This window comes from Oryza glaberrima, chromosome 5, assembly GCF_000147395.1.
Source record: "Oryza glaberrima chromosome 5, OglaRS2, whole genome shotgun sequence".
NCBI classification, from domain to species: domain Eukaryota; kingdom Viridiplantae; phylum Streptophyta; class Magnoliopsida; order Poales; family Poaceae; genus Oryza; species Oryza glaberrima.
Window position 1 is genome coordinate 11210201 of NC_068330.1, and position 10785 is coordinate 11220985.

At 47.1% G+C, this 10785-nt stretch overlaps 2 protein-coding genes across 2 annotated transcripts; one reads left to right on the top strand and one right to left on the bottom strand.

Moving 5' to 3' along the window:
- The first annotated feature begins 5784 nt into the window (after positions 1–5784).
- On the top strand, positions 5785–6666 carry LOC127773011 (uncharacterized). Its single transcript, XM_052299023.1, has one exon. The coding sequence runs from the start codon at positions 5785–5787 to the stop codon at positions 6664–6666; it is 882 nt and encodes a 293-aa protein (XP_052154983.1).
- Positions 6667–7725: 1059 nt separating this feature from the next.
- Positions 7726–8861, bottom strand: LOC127774958 (CAX-interacting protein 4-like). The gene has a single exon (XM_052301252.1). It carries the CDS (start codon positions 8785–8787, stop codon positions 7894–7896), a length of 894 nt encoding a protein of 297 aa, XP_052157212.1. The 5' UTR covers positions 8788–8861; the 3' UTR covers positions 7726–7893.
- Positions 8862–10785: the final 1924 nt, after the last annotated feature.

Genomic DNA, 10785 nt, shown 5'->3' on the forward strand with positions numbered 1-10785 from the left:
ACCAACCGGGACTAAAGATCCCGGGGGGCCTGACAACGTCTGATATCTTTAGAACCGGGACTACCAACCGGGACTAAAGATCACATATGCCCATTGTAGCCACCAACCGGGACTAAAGATCATCTTTACTCCCGGTTTTAAATGGATCCGGGACTATTGTGGATTTCGGCCGACCGACCAAAGATGGTTTCTCCACCAGTGTACATATTTGGCTTTAAATAATCACAAAAATTAGAGGTTTTTCTATAAGGGTGGAGATATTGGGTTCTAGCTGACAAAGCTGGCCGGGTCAAGCAACCCACTCTACTGTAGTGGGTGTTCCACCTCTGACTATAAACATCGTTTGATGATAATATACAACAAGAAAGTGAATAGAAGTTAGTAATTGCATACAAGAAACCAACTAGTAATACTTATAAAGTTTATAATGTGTAGCACCTATAGAAAACAGGTCTTCATTCACAAAACATATCAATATATCATGCAATCTCATCATCTTGATGTCACAGAACAGATCAAGATAGCAAACTATTCAAGACAAGACAAAAATTCTCAAGCTTTATTTTGATACAAAGCTACTCTATCTATGTTTGTTACCATTTACTGGTACTATTGTAATTTTGACCACCAATAAATTTCAAATGATTAGGTTATGACAAATAAAAGTTTAATACTTATATTTATGTTTAGTACGTAACACATTTAGATATATAGGTGAAGTACTTCACCGTTTTTTAGTATTCTCTGATCTTTAATGATTCTAACTGTAAAACTTTTATATAAGCAAGTTGATCTTGACCTTTTATAATTAGGTTCTTATAGATTAATAATGCATCCCTAACGGTTCAAAATGTCAAACCATTACATATTTTTTTTAGGGATAAGTCCATTTTACACCCTCGAACTCTTGTGCTTGTCTAAAATACACCCAAAACTCTAAAACCAGATATTTCACCCCCTCCAACTTTCAATACCGTTCACTTTACATCCTCAAGTGGTTTTTCAGCTGGTTTTCATCTATGTGGCAATGATGTGTAAGTCTAGTCAGCAAATAAAACTAAAAATAAAAATTAGAGCCACACGTCAATGGCCACTTCTTTCCGCATCTCCTCTTCCCTTTCTTTCTCTATCCTTCTTCCTCCCAGACAGAGAGCATCGGTGGAGTTGAGCAGGAGATCGGCGACCGTGGAGCAGGGGACTCGTTGCGGCGACGGAGCTCAAGCACATCCCCAGCCTTCCCTTCCGCGCCGACCGCCGGCGAGCACGAGCTCAAAGGTCCACCTCTCCAACCACCTCCAGGAGCTCCAAAACTCCATCTTCTCCATGAATCGAGCTCGCCGGTGGAACTCGAGCTGCTTGGGGATGAGGAACTCAAGCTCGACGAGGCAGCGGCGGATGCAAAGCTTGAGCTCGACCTCGTCCTTGACCAAGCGGTGGCGGCGCTGCATAGGGATGACTCCTCCCCGCGCGTATGGCTCCGGCGAGGTCGGCCACTTCCGCGTGAGGCAGCAAGCTCGTGATTCGCAGCGCCACCGCCCTCGCGGATCCACGCCGCCGCCGCCGCCACCGCCCTCGCGGCTCCACGCCGACGCAGCTGCCGCCGCCCTCGCAGCTCTACGCTGCCACTGTAGCCGTCGATTTCGCAGCTCCGCGCCGCTGCCGCCCTCGCGGCTCCAAGCCGACGCCACGCAGCCGCCGCCGTAGCCGTCGATTTCGCAGCTCCACGCCGCCGCCGCCCTCGCAGCTCCGCGCCGCCGCCGCCGCCAACGGTCGTGAGAGAGGAGAACGAACAGGGGAGGGAGGGAGGGAGGGAGAGAGAAGGAGAGAGAGGGGGAGAGAATATGGGCTTGGCCCATGTTAATGTTTTGCGCTGACGTGGCATCCGATGTGGCATCCGACGTGGCAAAAACCATGGTAAAAACAGCCCGGGGGGTTAAGTGTCCGGTATTGATAGTTCAAGGGTGTATTATATCCGGTTTTGTAGTTCGGGGGTGTATTTTAGACAAGCACAAGAGTTCGAGGGTGTAAAATGGACTTTTCCCTTTTTTTTAACATTAGAGATCTAGCTCCTAGCCCACACAAAATGTAATCCTCCGCATTGAAGTAGAAAATACAGATGAGCTACAGTATGGTACATTAAGTCAATCGCTTTAATCTTAAAGTCGCTATATCCAGCATATGCTTTAAGAATACAATAGAGGATCAACGAAATAGATCTGGCCTCAAGTTCCCGTCCAACCTTAGCACACTCGTTAACCTCTTCACCTCCAAGCTCTGATGTGGATGATGACACCATAGGCACTAGATCTGGTCGCTTCGAGCTCAGTATTGTTGGATCTAGGTGCACTGAGCTCAAGACTAAAATATACCACCTGATTTTCCTTAATAATGACTAGCTAAACTATATTTGTCATGGAAAAAAATTGTGAAAAGTTTTATATTTGTTATTTTTCGTTCATGTTGAGTCAAAGCCTCTCCAGTTCCCCCCCCCCCCCCCCAACACACACACACATTTCAGTTTCGCCTTCATTTGAACCATCAACCCACAATTCTATCAAATTCCATCAAAATCACCAATGTTCTCAAGAACACGATTTTATCAAGTTCCATTCATAGTAGTTCCTCAAACTTTATTCAAAAATTCCTTGATCTAGCTTTCCCAAACCAATACAAAATTCCAAAATCGACGAATTCAACTATTTGAAAATCATTCCACTAAATACTACTACTATTTAAAAGTTTCATGCTGAGTTCTATCCGAAAAATCTTCTTCAAATGAATCTCTACCATCCTTCTGGGGATGAGACTACGAATTGGGCGCCCAATAAAAACCTGAAAAACCGGCTACCCTACAACAGTTGCATGCCTCCATCTTTCCTTTCCTCACTGCATGTGCACGTCCCCAACTTTCTCTCTCTTTCCCGTGTGTGCATGTCTACATCATTCTCTCTATATATGTACCTCTTTTATTATTTTGTGAAATTATTTTTCTTCTAAACTATTTATCGGATTAATGATCCGATTATACCATTGTATTCGTTTGTAATTGAATCTTTGTAAATAGATTATATTCATAATTAAAAAATTTTTATATAATGCATGAAACATCGAGTTGTAACTGGTTAAACATCACAGAGCACTGACGGAAACATCCAAATAATACAATGTGCAATATTTACAAATTAACTAGTGAAACAACAAAAAATAATATTAAAAAAATCCAAGTAACATCATGTGCAGCATTAAATAAAAAAATTTTACAACACAAAAATTTAAAATGTGCAACATTGTCGAATTCCCATTGAAACATTAACTTCTTATTCATGAAACATGGAATTTCAACGGCTGAAAATGTATATTATTTTCATCAGAATATAATCATGTGACATGCTTTTGTAAAGATTTAATTGCAACAAATATAACAGTGTATTCGAATTATACATTGGCTAAATAGTTTCGAAGATAATTTGTTTATAGGTTGTTAAAAATTTGTATGCATGCATGCATATATACTAAAGAAAGAAACAGGTGCATGTTATTGTGAAAGAGCAAAGATTGCTAGGGTTTAGCTTTTCAGTTTTGCCGATTCTATCGGAGGTCACCAATATACCGAAATTTTGGTTTGAAATTTTGAATAAATGTTGGTCAAATTTGAACAAAATATTACCAAGTTCAAAAAAAATAAAAATTTCGTCCAAAATAATATCATATTTATCGACGGGGGATACGCGTAGACCGGATATAGAGGGTATTGGGGTACGCTGGTACGAGGATCTACGTGATACGATCAAGCAAACAGGAAACAGAGATTATACTGGTTCAGGCCCCTTGATAGTAATAGCCCTAATCCAGTTGATATGGGATTATATGATGAAAATCACAGATTACAAAGGGAATAATGGAACTCGATAATACCGACGAGATCGTAGTCGAGTAGGTTCGACTAGATTACTCGGCGACTTGGCTCCTGTAGGCTCCGGCTTCGTAGGCTGTGGTGGACGTGTTAGCGGTGAAATTCGATGCCTTAGGTCCTCCCGGGGGTCCCTTTTATACCACAGGTCAGTTGGTCTCCAAGTAGGACTCAGAGACATCGGACCCTACACGATACAGTGACGACCCAGTTCTGTCCGAGTAGGACTCCTTCCATCTGTGAACTCCGTGATGAATTTCCTTAACGTATACAGAAAACGTCCGTATACGCGCAGGCATACCATATCGATATACAACGTATATCGAAGGGTAGAGGGTATATCTTATCCGTAACCCTGACAATATTCGGGCGCGGCAAGGGGGTGTGGGGGAGAGGGTTCCGAAATTTCCAAAATTTCAGAAATGAAATTCTGGAATTTTGAACCCTGGTGACCGCGTGCATTGCCGTGACCCCAGGGCTGCCGACCTCCCACGCCAGTTTGGCCGCGACGCTGGCTACTCGCTCATACTCAATTTGACCGAGAAAGGTTGAAAGGATCTTATAAATCATGTCTGTTTCACCATTTGGAACTTTGGATTAGCTTTGACTACAGATTGGACTGGTCTGGATTTTGCAAACGAAAAATCGAACAAATGAAATGAAGCAGTGTGGTCTAGATGACTACTCCATCCCAATGCAATGGTACCCAGTGCGTCACATCGTATTCAACAAACCGATCGCTAATTCTTCCTTATCTGGAATTTCTGGATCATGTGGTGAATCGAAAAGGAAATCAAATCGAACCCCGCATCATTTTCCCCAATGCGGACTCGTCGTCTTCCATCTTGGACCTGTTTGGGGAGCTTTAGATTCTGAGAAGCAGCTGTTTGGTAGCTAGTTTCTGAGAATCTGGAAAAACTCTGAAACCCAACTTCTCCAACTTCTGGCTTCTTAGTTTATTTTTAGAATTTATAACTACAAATTCTCAGAAGCTGTGAACTGTTTGGGGTAGTTTCTAATAGAAGCAGTTTTTGGGAAAGCTGCAGCTGGGACACAAACTCCCCCAAACAGGGCCCTTATCTCCTTCCCCAGTGCCCCGCCGTCTGTAAATCGCGCCGTCCACCAACGGCTTGAGAAGGATTAATACGGCGGCCATGGCGCCGACGGTTCAGCGTCCTTTGCCTTCCTGGGTCTTTCTCGACAGCACCGTGGGCGGCGGCCGCCGGGCGCCATCGAGAGAGGGTCGTCGGAGTGGGCGTCGAATGCACGGAGAGGCAGCTCCTCTACACCCACCCATGGCCGGTCGAGAAGAGAGCCGCTGCCTCGATGGCGAGGGGCATGACGCTCCACGCGCGCCTCGCCGAGCCTCCGCGTGTGTCCTCCCTACACGTCCGCCTGAACGCCGACGAGCTCCGCAGGTGCAGGTCGTGCTCCTCCCGGCCGCCGCACCTAAAAAGCGGCGAGTCAGAAGGCGGTAACGGCGAGATCATCGACGACAGCGGCGGTGGCGAGTCGAAAGGTTTCTCCCCGAACGCGATCGTCGAGACCGCGGACAAGAAGCTCATCGTCCTCAGCTCGTCGGTGCCGCATTGCCCCGATATCTGCTTCTACGTCGTCTACGAAGCCGCCGAGACGTCGCTCTCCATGATTCCCCACTTACCTTCTAACTGCCGACCCACCTTCACGCAGCGGCCTCTCCCCGTGCGCCGCCGTGGCGGCGACGGCGATGGTGGTGGCTACACCTTGGCCGTCATGGCGAGCGCCTCGGTGTTTGACGAACAGGGGGGTCGAAGCCGCAAGGACGTCCTCTGCATGTGGCCGCCGCCGGACTCCTCTAAGCCGCTGCCGCTGTTGACACGGAGGGGCATCGAGCCATGGCGGGCCAAGCGGCCGCGCTTCCCCTCCGACAAGCCGGACGACTTCGCCGCCGACACGGTGTTCTCGTTCGATGGACAGTTGGACACGCTTTCTGGGCCGACCTCGCACAGGGCGTCCTCTGCTGCAGCTGCGACGACGTGCTCTCCGGCGGCTACGACGTCGAGTTCCGGTACCTCGCGCTGCCGCCGGAGTGCCGGCTGGACGCCAACTGGGCCACGAGGAGGCAGCCGCAGAGGTACCGGACGATGAGCCGCGTCGGCGACACGATCGAGTTCGTGTCCATCGGCGACGGTCTCCACCGCCAGGAATTCACGGCCAGCACAACGCTGGCGGTGTGGGCTCTGGTCCCGGCCACCGGCGAGTGGAAGTGGAAGAAGCTCCGCGAGCTGAGCATGGCGACGCTGTGGAGACTCGACGGCTTCAAGAACGCCGGGTTGCCGGAGGTCATGCCGATCCATCCCATCCTGAGCACGAAGCAAGACGGTGTCATTTACATGGTCTCGTCGGCTGATGACCTCGCGTCCGCGGGTCGTGAAGACAGCTCCGCCTCCGAGTCCGAGGGGTGGGACTCTGATGTCGGGGACGAGAGCGACGACGACGACGAGGAAGACGGCGTCCTCGTTGAGGAGGAGCGGCAGTACTTGATCGGTCTCGACATACGCAACGAGAGTCTCCTGTCGTGGAGACGTCTCCCGGGTAGCGGCTATTTTTACCGGCCTGATCTCATGGGTTTCGACGTGTCCAAATGCCTTGACGAACATTGCCTGGGCCCTCCCGCCGACGCCGCTCCGAACACTGATGGGGCTGAGGTGCTTATATACGGTTCCAGCTACACGCAAGAGGAAGTTGCCAAGCAGCCCAAACTCTCGTTGATCTGAATTACCTTTTCTCTGTATAGGAGTCAATGTTTTAAATAGCGGGCTAAGGCATTTAGCGGTAAACTTCTCAAACAGCTATAGCGGCAGCTATAACGGGCTAAATGAGGCTATAGCGGCTAAATTGTACATGATAGCAAATAGCTAGAACCCTTCTCAAACAGCTATAGCAGGAGATATCGACAGCTATAGCGGGAGATTTAAAACCCTTATAGGAGTACATTAAGTTCCTCACTTCCTCCGATCTAGCTAGGACCACCCCGTCCATTGTGATCCTCTTCGCCTCCGGCAAGTAGGGGAATGCCCACACGTGATGGAGATGGAGCAGTCAGTAGGCTCCCATTGTGCTTGAGGGCTGCTATGCGGGATGGTTGTACCTCGTGTTGTGGTCGCCTCATCTAGTTGCCATCGTGTTTCTGCCGATTTTTTTTTCTTTTTTCTTTAGGCGATGTGTTCGTAGTTTCTTTACGCAGAGTAGTATGTGTGATTCAATGGGACCAGGATAAAAGAATTAGTATGATTTCACTCTACTGTGTGCATTGATTAGCATGCGTTTGTTCTGTGTTTGCGCCGCATAATAGAATGTACAGATGTTTGCGTGATTAAGAGTTACATAGTGTAAACAAAAACAAATTTGACTCTAAATAAAACACGTAACTCCTCTAATTAGATTTGCATGCTCGTGGAATGACATCACATATTGATATATCTCAATATTTTTTTTAGAATTTATTGATAACATTTTAGACCATATGCATAAAACTAAAGGATGTCCTCAAAGGAAAAATATCTTCTCGTGGAAACTAGATATTCCCTCCATCCTCTAATATAAGCGATTTTAATATTTTACTTATACTGTTTGACCACTCGTCTTATTTAAAAAATTTGTGTAAATATAAAAAACGAAAAGTTGTGCTTAAAGTACTTTAAATAATAAAGTAAGTCACAAATAAAATAAATAATAATTCTAAAAAATTTTGAATAAGATGAGTGGTCAAACAGTACAAGTAAAATGTCAAAATCCTTTATATTAAAGGAAAAATGTAGTATATAGTCCCCAAATACTGCACTTTTCAATCTTGAAAAATACAACAGGAATCTGTGAATAGAGGGCAAAGTCAGAACTCGTCGATAAAGGGAAAATATTGTCCAGAAAGATCTCCTGCTCCTCCTTGCGCCGCTTTGCCACCCATATGAGATTCAGCAGGGTCACGACCACCACTTCCAGAATCACTGCCGATCGAATGCATCCTTTCTGCGGCGGCGGCGGCGCCGCCGCAGCGTGTGGTGGTCGTCATCCGATGAGTCGTCGTCGTAGCTCCTGCGGCGGTGGCGGCTCCTACCCCTCTCCCTCTCCTCCTTGCTGCTCTTCCTATGATGCCTCCTCTTGATCTTCTTGTCTGAATCAGTCTCGCTATCCTCCTCACATGATCTTTCACGCCTCTTGCGTCTACTCTTCTTCTTGTCTTCTTTGCTGCTGCTTCTCCTGTGCTTCGACCTTCCCCTGCTGCTCCTCCTTTGGCGGCTTGTCTTCTTCTCTTTCTTCTCTTCCTCCCTCGATTGCTTACTGCCATCCTTGTGGAGCTCCCGCTTAGCGATTATTCTCTCAAGCTCAGGATCAATGTCAGAATCGGAGGAATCATAGCTGTCTTCTTCATCATCCTCAGCCGAGCCCTCCTCAGCATCGCTGCTACCACCAGAGGTCTTCTTCCTGAACTCGTCGAGCTTGGCCTGCGATGAGGCGGCCCGACGAATACCGGCCTCGACGTCGTCGTCCATATCGAGGTCCTTGACGCAGAGGAAGTTGCGGCACTGGAAGGTGAGGTGGCCGACGCGGCCGCACTTCCGGCAGCCGCCGCGGGTCTCGTCGGAGGTGGAGCCGGTGGCGCGGATGATCGTGAGGAGGCTCTGGTAGCTAGTGTAGGTGTTTTCGGAGGGGGCTGATGCGGCGGCGGCGGCGGCGGAGACGGAGGAGGATGAGGGAGCCTGGTGCTTGCTTCTCTCCGCCGGGGCGTAGGGGTCGTAGCCGATGGCGCTCTGCCAGATGCCGTGCGTCTGCAACGCCGCGCTGCTGTGGACGCGGTTGTTGGCGGGCATGCGCACGCGCCCCGCGGTGGCCGGCATCTTCGCTCTCGCCGGCCGCCGGTTGCGTCCGCCGGGGAAGGGGTGATCGGTTTAGGGGTAGGGTTTCGTGGAGGGCGACGGGGGAATTGGGATCGGGAGCGGCGACTCGGTCGAAGGAGAAACGCTAATAACGCGCGCGTTTTAAGACCTCGATTTCTCTCGGTCACAAACACTAGTTCAAATACTTGTTCCGTCTCGATGAGAGTCGGTTAAACTTGTTTGGGACTCTGGGACAAGGTCTGTCAGTCAGTATGTGTAAGTTTGTGCTAAAGACATACTCTCTCCGTCCCAAAAAAAATAAACCCTTTATTTCCGTGTCCAATGTTTAACCGTTCGTCTTATTTGAAAAAATTATGAAAAAAATTAAAAAGACAAGTCACGCATAAAGTATTAATCATGTTTTATCATCTAACAACAATGAAAATACTAATTATAAAAAAATTTCATATAAGACGGACAATTAAACGTTGGACACGAAAACCTAGAGTTTGTCTTTTTTTTTGAGACGGAGGGAATAATTTGGGTGACTTCATCTAACAACAATGAAAATACTAATTATAAAAAATTTCATATAAGACGGACAGTTAAACGTTGGACACGAAAATCTAGGGTTTGTCTTTTTTTTAGACGGAGGGAATAATTTGGGTGACTTGACTATGTCAATGGGTGCAAGTTTGTGCGAATGATCGTGTATTCATGTGTGACTATGTCAGTGTGTGCAAGTTTGTGGTTGTTTCTCGTTATGGTATTATTAATCGCTAAAATTTGGAAATGTTGATATGTCCTATTAGAAAAAATAATGAGTTATATTTCTTCGTTGACTAGCAATAGTGGTTGTGCGTTGCAACGGGAAAAACACCGTTTGATAGTGCGACACATTGAAAACCTCAAATCAGTAAAAATCAAGTCTAATTTGATATATTAACAAATAGGTAGAACCGAGTTTAATTTGATGAATTAGCATAGTATCGACGTTTGATGTCGCGATTCTGGTATTTGCATAGTATGGGGATCGTTGGTACTAGGATATACGCAAGATTGTAATAAAAGAGATGGGGACGAGGATTATTATATAGGTTCAGGCCCCTGAATTGTCAGGTAATAACCCTACTCCTGTTGGCCGAAGCTGGTCGTTGCTCTTATTCATCATAATCACACCAGTACAATATTTGGGGTAGCCTATCTATTTGTTGTCGACTTGATGGCCATAAAACCATCCCGTAGTCGACGATAGAGTAGTCTTCCTCCTCGAATCCGTGTCCGGCGAGATCAGAGACAGCGCTAGATCCCTCCTGACGGTAGTCGTAGGAACCGTATGGGGACAAAATAGGCTTATCTCCGATGTCGATATCCGCCTATCCGACGGCTTGTCTTGGCATATGTTGGCTTGTATGTTGATCTTGTGTCTTGATCTATTGTTCCGTGTCCTCTCTTCTCCTAGGGGGCCTTGTATTTATACCCATAGGTGCCCCCTTGTCCAAGTAGAACTAGGGAAACCAATATGGATACAATCCGAGTAGTCATTGTCGTCTCCATGTAGAACTCAATTGTTTCTTCCTTATGCTTAACTCCTCCTATATCCGAAGGTTGTTTCCGTATAAGACATAGTATGTGGTGGGTCCTGCCAAGATTTAGTCAACTACTATTAGGTATGTGATATCTATAACCCTAACACATAGGATTTAGGATTTAGTTTTAGATTTATTTTTTGAGCCTAACTTAGGAGTTTATCCGAGGACTTTAATTTAAAAAATCCGAGCCACATTGTTTGATCAAATTTGCTTTTGGCCTAGGTCTTCCCAAGCCGGCCCAAACTTGGGCTGGCCCATCTTCGGCGAGCCGATCCAATTCAACGGCCCGCAAGCCGAGCAGCTGAGCGCGGCCCACATATGTGAGGACGGTCCGATGCACTTCCGCGGCCCATTGGGCACAACGTAATCACCGGCGGTGGCGGCCCAACGCTGGGCGAATCTGAGCCGTCCGATCTAATGGACGGCT

Bases quoted from the DNA above. Each gene is read 5' to 3' on its own strand.
- LOC127774958 (XM_052301252.1), bottom strand. From the start codon at position 8,787: ATGCCGGCCACCGCGGGGCGCGTGCGCATGCCCGCCAACAACCGCGTC.
- LOC127773011 (XM_052299023.1), top strand. From the start codon at position 5,785: ATGGCGGGCCAAGCGGCCGCGCTTCCCCTCCGACAAGCCGGACGACTT.